Raw genomic sequence first — 22669 nt, 5'->3', positions numbered from 1 at the left:
TATAGGTGTAACTTATGATATTTATGTTTCCATGGACTCCATTGCTTGATTTTCGTTTCGAGAAAGTGTCACTTTAAGTGTCACACACAATCGTTGAATGCCACTCATAAATACCCTGAAACTACGAAAACGTCACACATAAGCATTCTGAAACCTTAGCAGCTATTCGAAAGGGCCTAGCCCACTTAAATTTCCGTGTGCACGCAACTCCCACGAGTAGCGCAAGCAGACTGCTTAGTGATGTGCATGAATAAGAGCCATGCTGGTACTACTTTCGATCCCCATCCAGGTAGGCGTAGGGAAATTTGACCAGTCTATTATGGCCGCCACGGTTAGGAGCCACGGCCAGTTCTTCCTTCTGTAGTCCCTTTTCTGTGTTCATGGTCGGTTGTAATTCATAGACCTGTAAATGCGACGCAGCGGTTTCAACAGTGTCTTTATCGGATATAATGGGTATTGCCCTAGTCTGTAACAGGTATATTACGCGTTGCCCATAGTCTGAAGTAGGATGGCCATGCCCTTATGCCCTGACCCATGTTTCTATGGATTCGTCATGTATGTTACGGCGATTTGGCATGGTCCTTCCAGGCTTCCGTAATTCAGTATAGTGTTGGAAGTTATACCGGGTCAGTCGACCCAGGGATAGAGGTATCCTGAAGCGCTACACTTAGGGTTTAAGGGAGAAGTCTTGTGTCACAAGCTCAGTGGGGCACAGTAGGGGGTTCATCAGTCTTTGGCCAGCTTCCCAGGAAGAACAGCTGCTGTACCGGAACAGTGCCGGTGCCAAGAAAGCAGCCGCCTGCGGAACCGATTGGATTTTTGCGACTAGAGGAGATGGAGATATTGATGGACAGCAGTCTCAAGACCAGCTGGTGAGACTCGGCGCTGTCCGAATATCCTGCAGCCTCTACTTTGCAGTTTCTAACATCGCACCAACTTTTTACCTGACACCCTTTCGTGTGTTCGCCCGCCTTCCCCCAATCTGCGGGCAGGCTCATCTCTATCAGTGACAGCCTCTCCCTCCGACAGTCGTCCCTCCCTCCTGCCGACAACCTCTCCTCCCTTCTGCTGGAAGCTTCTCCGCTTCTTTCGTGCTGACAGCTTCTCCTCTTGCTGACCGTGTCTCCTACATCTGACTGACAGCCTCTGGTGAATCCCTGCAACTGACATTCACTGGTGCCTCCTACGGCTGACAGTCTCAATGCTTTCCAACATGATGACAGCTTCCGTGCCTTCCTCTGTCTCTGTCCCCCACCTGTCCATGTTTGTGCCCCCCCCCCTTATCTCACATCCCTTCGTGCCGACATGATCGACGGCTCTTGTGCCAACTACCTTTTGGCTCACATTTCTAGGCATCACCCACATTCTTCTGAGAGACACCCCGCCCTCTTCTGGCTCACACATTTTCCGTGAGTTTGCTTCCCCCCTTCTGGCTGCTGCTCTTCTCGTATTCACCCCTCTTCCACTTTCAGGCAGGGAGTCAGTTCTCTGTGTTCAATAATGTTAATGAGGCTGCAGTTCTGTGACTGTCATTCAGAATGACATAGGGTCTTGCCTGAGACAGTCCTTGTGCTGTTGCTTACGAGGCAGTTTACTTACAGGGTGCTAACTGTTGGTTGGCCTTTATAGTCACACACATTTTCTTGCTTCTCTTTGGTCAACGTGTTCTGGCATTTACTGTGTTTGTCCCTCACTTGGCGCATGGCCCAATTACTGTTTCCTTGTCCAGTGTGTTCCCTTTCACTGCTTGCACTTTCGGACTTCGATTTGAAGCTTGGCACCACATTCTGGTTTGCTAACAACATCTTGGGGACATTCTGAAAGCTTCCCTGGGAATGCCTTCTGCCCATTGCTTACCATTGGATTTGTAACTCACATTTGTTTGCTTTTGTATTTGCTGGCATTATTTGTTTTAGGCTGTCCAGCTTGAGGTTCTCTTCCTTAGCCCATACCTTATTTACTGTATCCTTCCAAATGCTCCCTTTCTGTAAACTGACCTCTAAATCTTGTTCTTATCTTGTCGCATTTGCTGTGCTTTCAAAGAGAGAAGTCAGCTGTCAAGCTTTGTCTTCCAGGGAGCTAGGTGTTTACTTTTCTTTCTCTGACTTCAAAGTAAGAGGACTTATGTGACAATCACACTGGGGGTGTGCTGAGGAAGGATGGACAATGTTATTTTTTTACTACCACACAACAAAATGTAAATGTCTGTTAATGAACTGTGCGGATATTTCAGAATATATCAGCATTAAGAAAGCACAAATGAAGCAAATATTTTGGTAATTCTGAAGTGTGGTGGGCTGTATACTTCTACCAGTAAAACTGTATGTTTGTACAAATGTAATAGCCATTTCAATTGAAGATGTGTTGTCTATAATGGCAGTGCGCAACCACACCATGCATACTCCACTTTACCCCACTGCACTGAACTTTAGGCCACTCTACTCTGCACCACTGCACTTTGACACTGCACTCTATTCTGCACCACTCTACACCAATATACTGCTCTCTACACCATTGCTCTGTACGCTAATACTCTAATCCACTTTACGCCGCTCCACTGTGCGCCAATCCACTTTAAGCCACTATGATCTACTCTACGACATAGCTCTCTACGTCACTCTGCGCAGCTGCATTCTACGCCACTTCAGCCTACTCTATGCCACTGCACTCTGTGCCTATCTATTCCACTCTGCACTGTTCCACTCTATGCCACTGCGATCTAACCTGCGTCACTCTGCTCAACTCTGAACCACTTTACTCTGCATCCCTCCACTCTGCATCCCTCCACTCTGCATCCCTCCACTCTACTCTGCATCCCTCCACTCTACACCACTGTACTCTACGCCACTGTACTCTACGCCACTGTACTCTACGCCACTGTACTCTACGCCACTGTACTCTACGCCACTGTACTCTACGCCACTGTACTCTACGCCACTGTACTCTACGCCACTGTACTCTACACCACTGTACTCTACACCACTGTACTCTGCTCCACTTTACTCAAAACCAGTACACTGTATGCCACTATTCTCTACAACACTCTACTCTATGCCACTGCACTCACTCTTTTCTACTCTGCACCACTGTACTCTTCGCCACTACTCTGTGCCGCTGTACTCTGCACCACTCTACTCTGTGCCACTGCATTATACACCAATGCACTCTATGCCACCTACACCACTGCAGTCTGCGTCACTCTACTCTGCAACACTGCACTCTCGTCCACTAAACACTGCGCCACTCTACTTTGCGCCATTTTACTCTGAGACATTGCACTCTATGCCAAGGCACCCTACACTTTGTACTTTAAGCCACTCTGCTGCACTTTAATCCAATGCACTCTACACCACTACACTTCACGCCATTACACTCCATGCCACCCTAATCTACTGTGCACCACTGCAGTCTATGACACTGCAGTCTACCCTGTCATGTGGCTGTATTAGGGCCGGGAAGAAACACTGCAATTTTACATGCATACCTTTCTCAAGTTGCCTTCTTTTCCTACGCAATTACTTTTGACATACATTTACATGTGTAACAGTGCAGGATACTTTCTCTGACACCACATTCCTTACAATTCCACTTTATAAGTACACTATCACAACACCTTGATCATTTAGTAGAAGGCCTAAACACCCATTGTGCACATGTTATTAGTTATTCGTCTGTAATGCGACATCACTATCACAAAAGGATAAACAATGACGGCTTGGCTGAGGCCTAGACACGGAAGCATGGATATTGTTATTATAAATGCGCTCTAATTTACGTGTTCAAATCAGAGGGCCACTTTTTTGTCACTGTGAGGTCGGAGTCTCGGCCCAGCAGTTTCCTGTTTTCCCACTGTGAGGAGGGATGTTCAACTTGAGACCCAGAGGGGGACCTGCATACACTTATCTTCATGTAATGAGGAGTTAAATCATCGAGTAGGAGACTCTTGGCAGAACACCCACCCTAGGCAACTTGGTTAGGGAGCGCATAATAGGAGTACACTATACTTAGATGCTAGTATATATACACCCTGTTTTAGCACCATGGTGTAATAGTTTATCTTTTTAACTGTTCTGATAATGCTAATCACTTTTATCTGCTACTGTCTATTAATCATTGCAGCGCATATTTTCTATGCAAGAATCACAATGGTTTAATAAATATTGAAAAGCGTCCTTGTGTATTTCTTGTGTATCTCTTTGGGCATGCACAAGTGACTGAGTAAACATTTTCTAGATCTGTTACCGTGGTTCCTTGGGGAGTCAGGGTTGTCATGTTCTAAAGTTGTCCAATCCATTTGTTACCTTCCTAGGTTGAGGGGTGCTTATGGTAGCACTGTGAGCTAGCAGGTCTATAGGCCAACATATCCTGAGGGGGTGCATAGAATCAGTCAGGCTTCATCCTGATGTTAATGTTAAAAGTAAAGCGCGGGTGCCGCGATTAGCATGAAGCTGACGAGGTGGGAGTAGGAGAAGGGAGGGAGTAGGGAAGGGGATTCACGTGCGCGCTGAAAGACAGATGGCAGCTGTGCACGTCGCGCGCGCTTGTGTGCGTAATAGCAAGCTGGTGGCTGGCAAGGTAGCACTTTTAAAAGCAGCTCCTAAATGTCTCGCCAGAGCAGCGCATGCGCTGGCTCAGGCAAGACCTAAAAATGGGAGTCCTCCAGAAATAATGTTTTTTTGTGTTGTGGTCTAGAACCTGCCTGAGGTATGTGGTAATTGAATGTAGGGACTTGGAGTCTTTTCATAGCTAAACATCTTCTTCTCCCTGTCATTTGATATGCCATTTTTGTCTCTGGCCCGATTTTGTCCCTGTCTGAGCAGCGTGTAACTCATATTAGAAATAAGAATATTCTTTATGCAGAAGGGGTATGGAGCACACTGCTTCACCTCGCAGCACGGTTCGTCCCTTAGCATCCTGGTAAATGCAGTTCAGTTTAGATGTTACTTGAATTTTGGTTGAAGTGTTTCACCAAAGGTGGTGCAGGTCAGTGCTGTGAATCTCTAGACACATGTGTTTCTGGATATTATCCTTCATCAGTAGAGATGATAAACGAAATTGTGGGGTTGCAGGGAAAGCTGCCACAATTCTCAGGTCTCTGTACCTCTCACTGGGGAACAGGTGCATTTCCAAGAGCTCGCCAGCTCAGTGGCCCAAAGAAGCTTTTTTAAACAGAAGCTCGCTGCTTCACCTCCCATCCCCCTAATATTCTTTATGCCTCTAAATAACAATATTATAAAATGGAGAATCTTCCACTTTTAAGCTTCAATAAATACCTGTTGACTGCACTTTAACCATGAGATCTTAGCCGAAATAGGCTTTTAGTTTTTTTTAAAGAGAAATTTGTGTCTTTATGCAATGACACTTTGATCACCACAAAAGTGGCTAACAAGCAAATTATGAGCGAGACCTGCGGGGAAGACCGCTCACACTACAATGATCTTGTCTTGCACTCGGTGGGCAAGAAGCGTTTAGGAAGCCATCAACAACTTAGTATTTGTTAAAAAAAAATCATACTCTTAGAATTATTTACAAAGAAATTGAAACTCCCATAGCTTGTCCAAGACATGGTTTCTGGGGTTAGTTCTATCAGATCTTAGGGGGCTCCATAGTTGGAGTAGCTTACCACTGGTATCCAGTGTCACCATAAGTTTGGACGCCAGTTTACATAACCAAGTACTCTTCTTCATGGATTTAAATATTTTTATTTATATTGTCATACACTCCTATCCAGTTTACAACAAGTTGATCTAGCCACAGGTTACCTTTGTTTTTCTCACTTGCTAACCGTAAAGCTCTCATCATTGGATGCTACCTCTACTTGAGGAATGTATCCCCCTTCTAGAGCACCCTCAAACAGTCTTGAGAGGGGACAGAGGCTTGTGTGCCCAGAGACAGCAGTTCCAAGCAAACCTCACACAGCGGCTTTCTCCTTTCAGGCAACTCTGGGCCAACATCAGTGAAGAACAGTTTTGTTTAGTCTCAGAAGAGTACCTCTTTTTTATGTTTGATCTCCTTGGACTGGCCTTTTGCCACACCCACTCTGAGCACAAGCATCACAGTACCTTGCTTATCTCCTCTATCCTGAAGACTTTTTGTAGGTAAATTCATTGCTTCCCCTGTGCTGAGATCTTTCAACCAAGTTTGTGTTCACTTCTCGCTGCAGGAAAGTCATGATAGATTCTAGGATTTGACTAACACCCCATAATCTGTAGGTTCTGCTTCCCAGTAGTATTGTAGCCACACTGTCTTTGATGACAGGCAGTTTTCGGTCGTCCTGTGGTAATTTGGTTGCTGATTCTGTACTTCTGCCTGGTCTGAATCCAGATTGTTGATCTGACACAAGCATATTTGCTTCTGTGAAGTTGGAGTGTTGGCTAAAGAGCACTGTTTCAATCCATTTTCTTAGTAATGGTTCATTGGAGGTTGGCCTTTAGTTTGCTTGATTGGATGGGTCAAGAGTTTTTATTTTGTGAAGTGGTCTTTTGTAGAACGTCTTCAGCTTGCATGGAAATGATCCTTGTTGCAAGGATTCATCACACTTCTGGCTGCTTCCCTTGCAAATTTCATCAGAAGGATATCTTCTGTTTTTTGGGGAACAGGGCTACTTTAAAGAAGAGCACATTGAATATGGCAAGATGTGGTTGATTAACTGTATCAGTTTGTGTTGAGGTCTTATTTTAAAAAGGAGTGTTACCTATTTTTTTCTTGACGTGTTCCTCTGGTTATTCAGTGTTTGAGATGAACTCTTTTGAGATTCTGGTGCAGAAGGCTTGAGAGTGCAAGGTCTCCAAATTATTGCACCCTGGGTTGCGGAATTCTACAAAACTTGTGCCGTTCTTTGGTGGGCATTGTGCGTCCACTTTATGCATGAGGACCATTGTTGTCTTCCTATGGTTCTGATTGCTGCGTTACAGTCTCTTTTATTCTAAGGTGATAGAATTGTATTCCCCCTACTGTTTTCTCCATTTACGCGGTACAATCCAGAGTTCTGTTTTATTTGCTTTATCTTGTCATTGTTCGGTGTTGCCCATCTTTGAAGTTTATCTTGTTTGAGGTCTTCAACGGGCTAGCGAAAAGCCAGTTGTAATAGTCACATATGTCCAGAAGTTGATTTTTGGTTGGAGTTTTTTTTATGGTGGGAAATCATTGTGGTAAGGTAAAAATGTCCACTATTTATATTTTCGTTTTGCTGATGTTTATTGTCTTTGTGTTTATTTTGCCAGTTGAAAGGTTATCCTAATGGCAATGTCATAATGATCACTCCAGATTACTGGGGAGTTCCTAGTTAGTTACCAAGGTATTTCCAGGAGTGAAGAAAATGTCATCCTGGGGCTCATTCACAAACTGCACTTTCTAGTACATTTAGTAGTGCAATAGTACTACTTGTATCATACACAATGCTGTCGAGACCACCTCCTCTCCTGTCTTATTTTTGCAGATGCCTCTGATCAGGTTGTGTAGGTTTTGGCACACATTGATATGTTTTAGTAGTAAATTTGGGGGGAACCTGGGGCATGGCTGTAAAATGAGGCATTCTTACTACTAAATGGGAGGGGATGAGGGAGGGCTAAGAAAGATCTTAGTAATGGCTAAGGAGAGGGTTATGGAGATGCATACAAATACAAAACGCCTGTCCACAAAGAGTAAGCACATTGCTATCCACAAACTGCATTTCTAAGTTACTACAGCTAAAAGGGAGTTTAATCAGTCATAAATGTGCTCAAGCCCAGCCTAGGAGTAAATCCAGCACCACACATGGCTTATCACAGGTCCTACAGCACACTCCCATAGAAAATAAAGGAGGCAGGGCCTCAAAATAACACCCCTTACAAAATAATGTAAAATAAAACAAATTATTTAAAATTTTAAATGATGTCATTTTTATTTTGTTTTAAAATACAAATTGTAATAAATGCAACACATTTTCGTTAAAAGGTACTAAAAAACATAACAAGCCTTTGCAATGCAATCGGTCTAGCATATGCAGGAGTTTGAGCTATTGGAATTGTAAATGATAATGCCTTTTATTTATGTGTTTGGAAAACCTGCAAGCGGAGCGTATACGCCGCTTGCAGGTTTTCTAAACACATAAATAAAAGGCATTGTCATTTACTGCGCCTGTAGCTCAAACTCTTGCAAATGCGTGACCTTTGTGGCACTCATGCTTTAGCTGTAAACATCATAAACTAAAGCGTGAGTGCCGCGATTGCTTCAAAAGTAATAGAAAAAAATGCACATTTTTTAATTCTATTTCTTTACTTTTGAAGCAACACCTGTGCTTTAGCTTAAGATTTTTAAAGCTAAAGCAGGGAGCCGCAATTGTAACAAAAGTAAGCAAATAGAAAAACAAATGGCAGCCGCACATATTTTTTCAATTTCTTTACTTTTGTTACAATGGCGGCACCCATGCTTAAGCTTTAAACATCTTAAGCTAAAGCACGGGTGCCGCAATTGTTTTAAAAGTAAGGAAATAGAAAACAAAAATGCTCATTTTTTTTCTATTTCATTATGTTTGAAGTAGTCGCGGTGCCTAAGTTTTAGCTTAAGATGTTTAAAGTGAAGCGCGGGTGCTGCCATTGGGAGAAAGAGAACAAAAAAAGTAAAATTTAAAAAAAGGTATATGGCCACGTTCGGCGATCATAAGGAACAAAAGGAAAGCTTGGCTGCTATTATTAGTACTGAGGTGTGCCGTGCTAGTTGAATAAATAAAAAAACAATAAATCCTTGCAGGAGAGTAGGCAGGAGAAAGCCCTTTAAGAAAATACTGCTTGGAGGTTGTAATTAAAACATACCAAATAACAACACATGTAACCGGAGGTTTCTTTGTGGAAGGTTAAAAGAAGAGAAAAGGCGGTACTAAGGAGGGACTACTAAGCCTATTGACCAATGAAAAGCCACCATTTACACAGGACAGGAGCAAGTTAAAAAGATGGTCGGAAAGTGGGATGAGCTTTATGCCCTTATCCTGAATACAGCATTTCTCGAAGAGACAGCGCAAGCGCTGCCATGGCGAGATCTAAAAAAATGATAGTGGGAGTTTATAGGATGTTTCTAATAATTATAAATGATGTTAATGTATTTCATTTCTTAAGCTTATGAAATGAAATGTTTAATAATCAATGTGCTGTAAAATGTTTTTGTAGCCTTAGGTTAATAATTATCGGAAGTTAGTTTATATTAAAACATCTTTAATTATATTTTATAGTGATTAAACATTTATTATTTTTCTCTATACTTTACCGTAATGAGACTCTCGGCCGGGTGGCAGAGACCTCTGGGTGAATAGTTACTAGTAACTTTAACAAAAAATTGTTTTAACTTTTTCGAACATGCCTGCATACGATAACCAGAGGTACATAATTATTACAACCCTGGATATAATCGCTCCTAATAAAATAAAGAGATGCCCCAACAAACTGTCCCCATGGTATACTGAGGATCTTAAGGCCTCGAAACTGGTTGTAAGAACTCACGAACGCAAATGGCGTCGTACCAAAGACCCCGGTGACAGATCCCTTTACAAAAAGCTCCATCACCAATACATGAGCGATATAGCACTAGCCAAAAAAGTATACTTGGGAAATAGGATAGACCAGGCCGCAAACTCACATAAAGAACTCTATAAAATAGTAAAAGAGTTCTCCAACCCTCTCTCCTGCCAACCTGTTGCAAACGCTTCGCGGAATTGGGTCGACACTCTGTCATCCTTCTTTTATAACAAAATAAATGATATCTACAAATCATTCACCGACTCCACCACTTTGTCCTTCTCTCCTGATCCTCCCATCAATACAGCCCTACCTGCTCTCACCACTACCCTTAATCACTTTCTCCCATTTTCAAATGACGAAGTCACTCTGACTATGAACAGAATCAAGTCCGGCTCCCCTATTGACCCAGCCTCTTCCCCAATCCTTTCCAAAATTGCGCCAATTCTGATCCCACACTTAACTAAAATTTTCAATCTTTCGCTCTCCCACTCAATAGTTCCTGTTCATTGGAAAGAAGCCATCATCAGACCGATTCTGAAGAAACCCTCTGCTGACCCTGCCCTACCCGTAAACTACAGGCCTATCTCCCTTCTCCCGATGTTCGGCAAGATCATCGAGTCCCTCATCAACGCCCAACTTATTAACCACCTTGAATCGAACAAACTGCTAGACCCCTCCCAGTCAGGATTTGGGGCGTTCCATAGCACCGAAACCGCCCTACTTGAAACGGTCGACAACATCAGGCTTGCTTTGGATTCCAAACAATCAGCCATCCTGATATTGCTAGATCTATCCGCAGCCTTCGACACCGTCTCACACAGCATTCTGACAGAACGGCTGGCAGAGGCTGGTGTCGAGGGCCCTGCTTTGGCTTGGATCAAAAGCTACCTGACCGGTCGGAGCTCCAAGGTCCAGATCGGCAAATTCTCATCAGCCAATCAGCCAGTCGACAAAGGCGTACCTCAGGGTTCGATCCTGAGCCCTACACTCTTTAATTTGTACGTCTCTCCCCTTGCTAGACTAATTAAAGCCCATGGATTTGATACTGTGTCCTATGCCGACGACACTCAAATCCTCATTACCTTGGGTCCCAACTCCACTCACATCAAACCAAGGTTCCAAAAATGTATGCTAGCAATCAAAAACTGGATGTCAGACAACTACCTTTTGCTCAACGCTGCTAAGTCGGAGATTGTGCTTTTTGGAAACGCTCACATGCACTGGTCAGACGAATGGTGGCCAGCACAGTTGGGTGCCTGTCCTTCCCCTAAGTCAGCTGCTCGCAACTTAGGGATACTACTTGACAACAAACTAACCCTGGCTGATCACATCAATAATATTTCTCACACCAGCTTCGGACTCCTACGCAGCCTAAAGAAGATTTTTAAGTGGATCCCTCTAGCCTCGCGTCTACCTCTAATTCAGGGACTAATTATTAGTCGCCTAGACTACGGCAATGCTCTTTTCGCCTCTATCGGCGAATCTCCCCTGAGCAAACTCCAGGTCCTTCAAAATACTGTAGCTAGACTGGCCCTGGACCTACCTGCCCGCACCCCTTCTGCCCCCTGTCTAAAAGCGCTTCACTGGCTTCCTATAAAAAAGCGTATTAAGTTTAAAATTTGCTGTTTAGTTCATAAATCCCTAAATGGCAAAGGCCCAGTCTATCTAGCAAATAAACTTATTGACTATCATCCAACGAGAACTCTGAGATCCTCTAGCTCGCACCTCTTAAGGGTGCCAAAAGTACGTACTGTCAAAAATGGGGACAGGTCCTTCTCTAAAATTGCACCTGAAAGCTGGAATGCTCTCCCCCTTCACCTAAGACTGGAACCCAGCCATCAGAAATTTCGTAAACTCCTAAAAACATGGCTTTTCTAAGTTCTGCTTATCTTACATCTTACATCTGAGAGTCTGCTGGCGCTATGAGACCTTCGGGTGATATATGCGCCTTACAAATTTCAATACATAGACATAGACATAGACATAATCCGCTATTCTCCAACCCATACACAGTGTATTACAGGTACAATATTGTTCTAGTAGGCTTCACCCCCAGTTTCGAGGGGGGTGGAGACACAGTCTGCACCTTGTGGTTAATTTACACTTCGAAAAAGTAAATAGCCAAAAAGTGTAAATTTACTACTAGGTGCAGTATTAAATTTACCCTTAAGTAAAACTATGCCTGCACAGTTAGGCCCACTTGTGTGTGCTTGGCAGAATTAGTAAATCCTGATACAATGTGCTGAGGGCCTCGTGGTTGAATGGGGTGGATTAGCAATGTTTTTGTTGCTAAATCTAGTAAGAAATTCATAAATTGGTAGTTGCTTTGTGGTAGTCTGTAGAATAAGTGGAAGGAGCAAGCAGTGGCTGGAGTGGAATAGGATGAATTTGGAGTTCGTTATGGCAAAACGTTTTGTTGGGTGTGATTTTCAAATATCTCTTAAAGATGACAGCTAAGCCTGTTCCTGTCTTGTCAGTGTGTTTTCTGTTGATGAGGTCATATGCGTGGGGAATGTTTTCATGACTTGGGGTTGATGATATTGCTGAGATAGGTGTCTTTGAGAGAGTTCTGTGTTGTTTTGTAGAGGAGATCAAAGATTCTCATGCAGTTCTTGTTCAAGAATTTTGCATTTTAGGACTGGCAGTTGAGGGTCTCAGTTTACATTTCCCTGTTATGTTGGTGGGGAAAGGAGGTGGGACGTGGTGTGGAGAGAGAGGAGAGGGCAGGAGAAAAATGGATGTGTTAGAAGGAGGGTAAATGCTGATCGTTACCTTGTTTGATCTCTCGCGCTAAGCTGGTGGCTTGGGTACAGAGGGAGTCCAGCAGTGAAGACCGATGACGGGGCACTTTGGAGTGGCTGGGCTGGGAGTCAAAGGTTCCGTCCGTACCTGTTGGAGTGGAATGAGATGGGAAAGTGATGTGTTCTGATCCCTAGCTTCTTCCTGATGAGACACATTGTTGGTGGTTGAGCATCTTGGATTATGGTAATTTGTGTATGTGTTGTCCTTGTGTAAAGGTGACATTTGAATATGCATGGAAGGTTCCCAGCATAGGCAGGTTAAAATTGATCAGATTCGTCTTTAAGTGGAGCCTCAGAATTCTTACGTGATGGTGATTAGGTGTACTCTAAATTGATTATCTTTGTTTTGTGGAAGTCTAAGTGGGTTATCCCAGGTGTGTTTTCCCACACGCCCCCTTTAAAACCTAGGAATGGTTGTCCCATTCTATAGAAGTGGAGACGGGTAATGTCTAATAACGACTGTCTTTTAGACCCAGGGTAGCTATCCTATTTCAACCAGAGGAGCTGTTGCCTGAGATCGAAGAGGGGCTACCCCACTCTGTATAAGTCAAGTGTTGTGTTAGAATGATTCCCCTAAAGCTCAAGAGTGGCTGGCTCATGCTAAGTGGCAGAGAGAGGGATGTAACCCAGATTGGTTATCTTCAGCCTATGTTTAGGTGGGCACAAAACACAGCCTTCTGGGGGCGAACCCTGGTATAGTTATCAGTATTTTCTTGGTTAAGGAAGTTAGTTAGTAGTTACTGAAGGGCAGAGGGCTCAACTGGCAGTTTGGTGGAGGAGGCAGGGTTATTGACCCCTGGCTTTTTCGCGCCCCTAAGAAGCTCAAACGGATGTGATGCGTTAAGCTGCCGCCATTTAGCTGGACGCTGTGGGAAGCTAGTTTTGTGCACAGGAAGAGGTGGAAACCCTGGTAACGCCACCCAGCCCTATGGCTCTCATAGAGATCTTTGTGATGCTAGAGAGCCTGTTCCCAGAAGCAATAAAACTCCAAGACAGACAGCAATACATAAACTAACAAATGAACTGGCTTCCTATTTATGTGTCAACTACACCATTGAGAAATGTGGTTAAATTACAGTAAATGATTGCAAAGGCAATCCAAATGTCATTGCATAAAATAGAGCAGTGATTATCAAATCCATATTTATCTGCAAGGCAAATTGCCTACACTTTTTGCAAGAGGGAGACTCCTATAACCCACAATGTCCTCTGGGAGACGCCATATACAGTCCTGTTTCAGCATTGTTCCGACTCCTTTCTTCCCACTCACCCTGCTTTTCCTGCCTTTTCATTGTCTCCACATACCTTTTTCCATTTCTTATTTGCTAGGCGTTGTTTTTTAGGTCTCGCCTGGCGTTGCAGCGCGCATGCACTGCTCGCTTTGCGAGGGCTTCTTGAAATCGATACAGTTTCAGAAGGGGACTTTAAGCCACACCCTTGTGTTTATTTGGCTTGTGTCATCGTTTATGTTAAACGCTGGCGCGTGATTGGAAATCGAGCTTTTTTGTTTCCGCCCTGTCCAATTTTAGGACATCCCATCTGGACAGGCCGACACCATCTTTGTTTCCTGTGACGTAGGAGGGTGTGCCTCTAGCTTGTTTACTGGCTCCTGATTGGAAATCTTACCCGCTCCTCCCTTCCCCCCCACCCCAAAGCAAACTTCCCAGAGTTGCGCTCTTCATTTTTCATGGGCTTCCCGAGGCGGAGGGCAAAACAGATGCATGCAGCGCGTTCACGTTTTTATTTTCGTTTCGGCAGCGTGTCTTTTCTTAATTGTTGTTCTCTGTCAACTTTGCGCACCCTCTGCTTCTGAAGAGCACTCTGCATTCCTCTGACATATGATGGGCTTTAGCAACACCTTCAGTGGCTATCTTGGGAACGCAACACAAACCAGAATGCACGCTCTAGTGCTACAGCTGGCGGTTACTGTGAAGCGGTTGCCTGACAACGACTTCCGGAACCGGCCATCTGTGATAAAGATTATGATATTAAAATTATTGCTTTTGCCACCGACACCGATTTCCCAAGAGAAGACGCATTGGATATATACAATATAATACCGAGAGCAAGCCGGTGTCCAATGCGAAAATATTCACAGAACGTTTTCTTACCTTTATAGACTATTCAAGATGTGATGACCCCAAGGGTCTAGCCAATTGAAAAACAGGCGCTGAATTTGTGCTTCTGAGGAACAGTAAACTAAGTTCAACAAGTATGTTTTTGCCACAGTTGATCGGAATAAGGCAATATTCCTTTTGCCAGCTGGTTACACACCGATATACGAGCTAGGTGCAAACTGTTCGTAGATATACCCGAACTATGGAGAGGGATGTGTCGAAGCCGAAAGCAAATTGAACACCAACCAGTAGAAGTCAGCATGGAGACCAAAATAGAACTATCAAATTGGTGTGACTACTCCAATGCCCTCGTCCTATTGGAACCAAGGCAACCATACCTAAGGGGTCCCATTTCCTAATTTTGAAATATATAGTTGAGAGTTACTTCTTCTAGCATCACTTTTTTCTTTACTCTTTAAAGAGACCCTTGTGAAGCATTTTTTTTATCTAACCGATACAAAGTTAAAAGATCCACATTTAAATATTGAAATAAGAATAAACATACCCTCGGTTTTCTGTAGTCCTGTACGACTGTTGTGTTAGAGATAAACATTGTCTGACAAAGTTCCCTTAAAACATGGTCGCTCTTTCAATGAAATAGAAACTGAAGAGGAACAACTTGAACGTATCTCAGACACAGTCCCAACACGAAACAAGACCGGGATCTGCTAGGTTGACTAACCTTTGGTTCAAGTGTTACCAGTTGTACATAGCTTGTAGTGATCGGAACCGATCTGAGCTGTGTGTGAGGAGGTCGACTAATATTTGATTGGCAGAGACCACAATAGGCCGCTGTGATTGGTTACAAAGCCTGAGGCACATGAGGGGCTCTGCTGTCAAGGCACTGTTGTTGGGGAAGCTGTGTTCTCTCCGGACGGTCACCGGGAGGTGAGTGATGGTAAAATAACTGGCGATCGTCATAGATGGCGTTGTTAGCTCCTCCCGTGAGAAAAAGGTGAGGCTCCGCAGGTGCAAACACTGCAGCCTCGGTTTGTGTAATTCAAACTCCTGGTGCCTGAGCCTCTCACTTCCACAGGGCAAAATAGTGAGGCAAAAAAAATGTGCAGACACCAACATTCTGCCTCCAACCCTCCGCCCACGCAGTGCAAGACCTCTCCCTTCGGTATCTGCACCAAGTACAGCTTCTCTGCTTTCAGCCTGCGGCCTGTGTGTGCAGCTCTGGAAGAATGGTTGGTGTTCTTCTGTTCCTACTCGGCTTGTGGAGCACAGTGTGGTGAAGATGGGACCTGGGCACCAACAGATCCCACGGTTTGCATGTGATCACACAACTTGGCCAACTTGGAGCGCAGGTACCTGTTGGTAGGCAGCAGGGTATTTCTGTCCCTGTTCCACCAGTGTTTCTGGCAGTTAACTAGCGTTAGTAAGGCTAGATATCTCACGTGTGTTTGTGGGGTTTATGGGACTTGTGCTTCTCTGGATGTGCATTTGGGGCAGGGTGTGCGTGCATTTGTCTTTGCATCTTGATATACGACTGCCTGTTATATTCATTGTCTGCTTGCATTTCCACGTCTCAGTGTAACTGGGTTTCTGTGAGTTTAATTCAGTGCTTGTGTGTATCCCGGGTGTATCCTGGTTTGTGCTTGTGTGTGTTGTAAATACATGTGTATATGTGTTACCCTCTATTTGGTTGTATGGACACGGCTGTGCATTTTGTAGATGTCCGAGTATTCGTATGCATGTTGTGTCTTTATATGATTGGAAGCCGGTTGGGTATTTTAATGATTACAATGCTGTTTTCGTGCCTATAAGTAGGTGTGTATCTCTGGGTGCCTGTGTCCCCATGCACCAGTCCGCGCGTTCTTCTTAATCTTGGTATTCTTAGTGTGGGCATTAATGGCTGTGTCCTCAATTGCGTGTAATATATGTCAAAATCAACAACCGCCATTAGCTAAACAACACCAACGCAGTGCCACCAACAACACAACAGTACCAACACAAACTACCAACACAACTCCATCCATATGCCTCATACTACTCTCATCCACACTCAAAAACATTCTAGCACACACTGCTCTTCTCCACAACTCTCTCCATCCTTCTGTCTGCCAATGCTCTTATCCTCATCACTCTGCCCTTCTGCATCACACTGCTCTTCTCCTCCTACAATCTCCCTAACACTGCTCGTCTACACCTTATCTACTTCCTTATGCCTAATACTAAGCAAATAATATTACCTTCCTGCTACCTCACACTACTCTTCTACTTCTCACACTCCTTTCATATCCCTCCTACTACTCTTCTACTCCTCTCTCCTTCATTATGCCTCATACTGCTCTCCACACTTTCCTTCCTTCAAAAACACGAAATCTCCTCCACGCTTTCTTCCTTCTCCCTTATACTGGGTTTACAACTGTCCTCCTCCCTCCTGTGACGCTTCTGAGAAAAACAACATAAATTATCTAGTTATCGAATGCACTTTGATTGCATTCCAAGGATGTGTGTATATGCTATGCTATGCTCTATTAACTCATGTTACTGTGTAACACTGTCTTTTTCCTATGTTATACTGTGCTCCTGTAACTGATGTAATTTTGTAACTCGCTAATCCTCATGTAAAGCGCTCTGATACCTCTGGATCTACCCAGCGCTATTTAAAACTCTGCAAATAAATAATACTCTTCCCCACTCCCCTTTCTTCTGCCTCATGCTACTGTCCTCCTCACTATACTTCATTACCCTCATGCTATTCTTCTACTCGCTCTCCGTCCCATATCTTAAACATTGCTCTTCTCCTTCTAACGCTATGCGTTAAACTACTACACACAACAATTACAATTCAGCCAACATAAAGTCACAACATATCACATACAAACACTCAATAAGACATAGCTAAAATACAATACCATTATCAAAGCAAATAGCTTTAACTTAAAGGTGAGACCGATTGCATTTCCAATGTTGTTTCCCATTGCTGTTCACTCCCTGGCCTTCCTTTCATCACCATTACCCTTACACCAGTCTATTTTAAACCTCTTTCCCCATTTCTCTGCACCTGCAAGACAATCCTCACCACTGGTGGCTTCTGAGGCCTGTTTGCATGGCTCTGACAAATGTTTACCTCTGACCGCTGCTAGCCATCCAGATGTACATTGTTTTGCCTAAAGCTATAAGAACACCCTCTTTTTGGACAGTCTGTCATTGGGTTCTCTCTCGCGCCCATGCAGTGGCTGAGAAAATGGCGTACAGTATAACACATAACATCATGTACCAAGGCAGGGATGGGAAATGGAGCAAGAATGTTCCAGATAGGGAAGGGAGAAAACTGGAGCACATAAGTTTGAAGTTGGATAAGAAAAGAGGGGTTTAACATTCAAACAGCAGAGAAGCAGAATGTGACAAGAGAAGCAGCAACGAGAAACACAGGGGAGGCAATGAGGGCTGTGGATTGAGTGACATTGGTAGGGAAATGATGCATGGTTTGCGGGGTAAAAAGCTTTCCAACTTGTTCGGATGTTAAATAGAGTAGACTAGAAAAACGTTAGTCTCAAGTGAAGTGAAGTAGGACATGGAAAAACAAGCATTGGCAATGCCGATAGGCCTGCTTTAAAGGATTGTGGTATGGTAATGTGAAGCATTACAAGTAAATAGCATGGTAATGGATACACATTTGTGTGGAATCAAAGAACTGTAGAATAATACTGGTGTAGGTTAAAAGGTCAAGTGACAGTTGCACTGTGAACCAGACCTAAAAATCCATGTGGGTTTACAACTGTCCTCCTCCCACCTGTGACGCTTCCAGAGGAAAACAACATAAATTATCTAGTTATCGAAGGCACTTTGATTGCATTCCAAGGATGTGTGTATACGCTATGCTATGCTCTATTAACTCATGTTACTGTGTAACACTGTCTTTTTCCTATGTTATACTGTGCTCCTGTAACTGATGTAATTTTGTAACTCGCTAATCCTCATGTAAAGCGCTCTGATACCTCCGGGTCTAGCCAGCACTATATAAAACTCTGCAAATAAATGTCATGTGTGTGACCCTGAAATTGCAAGCTTAGGTAGCTGGATAAATAACCAAAATGACTACAGCTGCTAGAGGGTAATCCCTTTTTTTGTGGAAGCACACAACTTCTGCCAAAATGTGGGAGGAGCCAAAGTCCCTCTCAAGTGATGATTACATAATTGTCAAGGAAGACCATAAAAAGCACTTATGGAAATCCTGCAGCATACTGGTGCCAGAAAGAAAAAGTAAGTTTGGGGTGGATTTAGCTAAAAGAGTGCTTGAGTACATGTACAACTTGGGAGAGGTGGAACTAACTTTGGGCTGAGTCCTTGGTACCTAGATAAAGTTGTGCCTGGTGCTGAGTAGGCTCTTGGTCAGCAGAGTGTCATATTCCAAGTAATTGGTTTATTTGAGGTCAAAAGCAGCCTTTGGGTATCTTAAAATCCCTGTGAAATGTTGGTTTCTAGCTCAAGTTCTCCTGGCTCAGCATTGAAACATAGACTCTGATTTCAAAGCAGAATGTTCTTGCTCTGATTACAAATTTAAATGTTCTGACGAAAGGCATTTAGTCACATATGTGATGGAAAAGCCAAAGACTTATGTTTTCCTTTCTTTGTACAGGGTCCTCACTACGTAGGTTACGACCTTAGACAATCTCTGCTGTTTTTCTCCCTTGTGATTTATCATAAACATGTGTACTTTTTATTTTGTAGAATCCACATTCTTGTCCAGAAAGCTGAAAATATGATTTGGCACTACTGTTTACTCCTACACCAATGAACCCTAAGAGCTAATGCTGAGAATCAACCAGAACGTGGTTTTGGCCCTGCTGACCTTGGCAAGCTCACTGTTTCTGCTGTTTCAGTTGTACTACTACAAACTTTATTTATCACCAAAGGTAAGACATTTTTCTTTTATTATTTTGACTGTCCTTATCTACTGATTACTTATTTTATTCATTTGTTGTGCACTCTGCTCATGGTCTGGGTTGCCTTTGCAGTGCTCACACCCGGGATTCCATGGTGATTTACTCTTTTCATGGGATATCCCTTGAGTTTCATTCATTGTAGACCTTTTAACTCAACCTGGTCTGCCTCATTAACACCTAAGGAGGCAACTTTTCTACCACAGTTTATGAACATCATAATTCAGTTCGCTCTTCCTCCTTTCCCCCCTGTGTGGACACTATTGATGCTCTGAAATCAGGAACCCTGCCAGGAAATAATCACTCACCCCCTCTGCTCCCTCCCCCCCCCCCCAATTTTGTCCACATCCGAGGTAAAGAACCTCCTCCTAATTCTAACACTTCCATCTACTCTTGGATTTAACACTAACCTTTCTGCATCAATGCCCATCCATTTCCCCATCTCTATTCTCCAATCCGCGAGTGTAGCACGTGTGTTCACTAGTGGAATTCTTCCACTTATCTTCCATGTTTTTTTGACAGTACCTTTTCCACTTGTTCCTTACTTATAATCATTGCCGTGGCCAACACCATTGAGCCATGTGTCATGAGGTGAGTACCCTTTAACTCTTCTAGGACTCCTATCCTCCCCCCCCACCCCTCATCTCCAAGCACCTTGCCTCAGTGTAACATCAACTCTCCACCTGGTACCCCCACCCTCCACCTCCCCCGGTTTCTCCCTTGCTGTTTCTATGTCTAATTGCCCACCCTGCAGCTTCAGCAAATATGCTAATGGATATACCCAACCCTGTTTCATTGTGGTTGGTTTGAAAATATGTTCTAAAGATTGATTTGTTTGTGTTGGGTGAATAATAAATCCATGTATTGCTGTATTTATTATTTAAATAGTTCTGCAGTAAACCATTTATTTTCTGTACTAGGTGTGTTTTAGGCATGTGGTAACCGGTTGTGTGAGGGATTGATTAAGATCTTGGTCCATAATACTCTCTATATTTTGCAACCTTGTTTTATGTCTTAAGTAGCTTTTGACTTGCTTTTCTGGGGTCACCGTATAACAAGGCATCAGAAGCTAATATTACATTAACTCCCTACATCAGTTTTTATAAATCTTTTGACTAGCTAAGTTTAATACAGCACTGGTGACACATCACAGGGTATACATAGCCAAACTTTAAGGCACAGCAAAATCAAATGCCTTGCCCAGAATCCCACAGGTTGGTCAGGTGGAGTGCCCTAGCCACCAAATCACATCTGCTCCACATTAATCTTTCTAGAGCTTCACAATGATCCATAAATAGCTTCCATTTGGGCCCATGGTATTTAAAGTGTCTTGCTTTGCAATTCCAAAAACTGATAAGATTTTATCCATAAATCAGTAAGCTGAGAAACGTTAATTAATGACTAGACTGTCCTGTTTTAAATGTTTATTTTTTTGTGGCTTTCAGTGGTGTTTTTCAATTTTTTCCCAAACCTTTTCAAATAGTGCTTATCTCTGTTGTATTCAGCTGCCTAAACCACAAAATAGACAAAACCTGTGCTTTCCAGATTTCTTAAAACATGTTTTTTCCAGTAATTATAATAAAGCACAAATTTAATTCAAAGGAGAAGTAATGCAGAATTTGTAGTGTCTTCCCACTGGCAGTGGAGGCAGCAGACTTATATTGGACTGTAATAAGCATGGAAAGTCTGTCCATTGCACTCTAACTCGCACTCTTATCTTATTTCACTGTCACACTCATTCTGTCAGGACTCTCCATGGTATACAGGACTATTAATGGATTTGAAACATAAGTGTTAAATTAAAATGCTTTAATAACAGATTCCTGTACACAGTCAGAGGCCATTCACCTACTCCTTAGTGAACATTATGACATTGTAGGGGTGATCAATCCTGCCAACATCTTCGTCACTGCTTTTCTGCACTTATCATTGAATATCTCCCTTTACGTCAGTCATGACCTTCTTTTTAACATGTATTCTGGGATGTGACATTTTGCTGTTGTTGGACCTGATCCTCTCTGCAGGGTTACTCCATACATTTTGCCTTTACCCTCCTATAACTGCAAATTTGATTTGCCAATATAACCCCTTTGCCAAACCTTAAACTCCCCTTCTATAGTATATGTCACTCCTAAGGTAGGTCCTAGGAAGTGTGTAGGGCAAGGTGCCTTTTAATGAAAAGGTTGGACATATACGTTTAAGTTTTACATGTCCTGGAATTAAAAACACTTTAAATTCATTTTTCACTACTGTGAGTCCTACTTCTGACTTCAAGACTGATTTGCATATTGCCATGTCTCAACTAGGGTGGCGTGGTGAGCAAAATAACAACGGATTAAACCCAGATCTGTGACTGGGGGTGAATGTTTTGCCAATGTGCAACATTCCGTCCATCATCTTGTGTGTTTTGCTGTTCGCCCTATGTGGGAAGGGTATGCCCAGACGTGGGTCCCGTACTCACTACGCCACTGGAGTCAAGCTATCCTGGCGGAAGAGGGGTGGAACCCCAAAACCAGTCCTAGGATGCTTGATTCCGGTCCAGGGAAGACATGGCTTGGCAGTTCGGGCTGGACTGTTCCCAGGAGGCACAGGGTCAAGACTGATTTGCATATGGCCATGTCTGAACTGGGGTGGCGTGGTGAGCAAAATAACGATAGATTAAACCCAGATCTGTGACTGGGGGTAAATGTTTTGCCAATGTGCAACATTCCGTCCATCATCTTGTGTGTTTTGCAGTCCTACTTCTCCCATTGGATAACATTGGTTGCCTTATTATATTTAATTGATTGGGAACAGGTAAACATTTAATGTTTGGTGTTTGAGAAATTGTAATTAAAAATCCTTTTTAATGATGGGCGTGGTCAACAACTTGGCCAAATATTCGCATTCTCCATGAGCTCCGGTCAGAGATAAATTAATCCAACAAAATCCCGCCATAGTAAGGAGAGATCCACTGCAGCCATGGCGATCTACAAGCAAGCGTGACACCATTGAGTTGCTATTTGGTGATTTTCAGCCCTGGATCCTACAGGGGGTTTGAATTTGGGAAGGCAAACTCCTGGTCACTGGAAGAACTCAAAGTGGCAGCATGCACAGGCTGACTGTATCCTGGGCCTGACTGCTGGCGTTCCACACCACCGGGACAGCCTTTGAAGAGCACTTGGCCCCGTGGCGCTCAGCTTCCGCCCCCCCTAGCGGCGATAAAGGGTTTTAGTGTGCTGGGAGCTGCACGGGCAATATGGGTCGAGCAGCAGAGGCCTTTTGAGGTGGGAGGAAGGAGAAGCTGAATGAGGGTGACCGCACGCACCAGAAAGGAGTTTCTGGGCTGCTGTCTGCCACCACCAAATGCGGTGGTAGGTGCCCTG

At 43.5% G+C, this 22669-nt stretch overlaps 1 protein-coding gene across 2 annotated transcripts in view; it reads left to right on the top strand.

The window, feature by feature from the left end:
* The first annotated feature begins 344 nt into the window (after positions 1-344).
* FKTN (fukutin) overlaps positions 345-22669 on the top strand; it is a 141956-nt gene continuing 119631 nt past the window's right edge. The window contains exons 1-2 of one of the 2 annotated variants that reach the window (XM_085641299.1): positions 345-475; positions 19093-19277. In XM_085641299.1, the coding sequence (XP_085497425.1) occupies positions 19173-19277 (105 nt within the window). In that variant the 5' untranslated portion in view covers positions 345-475; positions 19093-19172. Of the gene's footprint in view, positions 873-19092; positions 19278-22669 lie in introns of both variants that reach the window. The other variant, XM_085641298.1, reaches the window with a different exon arrangement.

Source organism: Triturus cristatus, chromosome 2_2, assembly GCF_964204655.1.
Source record: "Triturus cristatus chromosome 2_2, aTriCri1.1, whole genome shotgun sequence".
NCBI lineage: Eukaryota > Metazoa > Chordata > Amphibia > Caudata > Salamandridae > Triturus > Triturus cristatus.
This window is presented reverse-complemented; position numbering and strand designations above follow the sequence as displayed.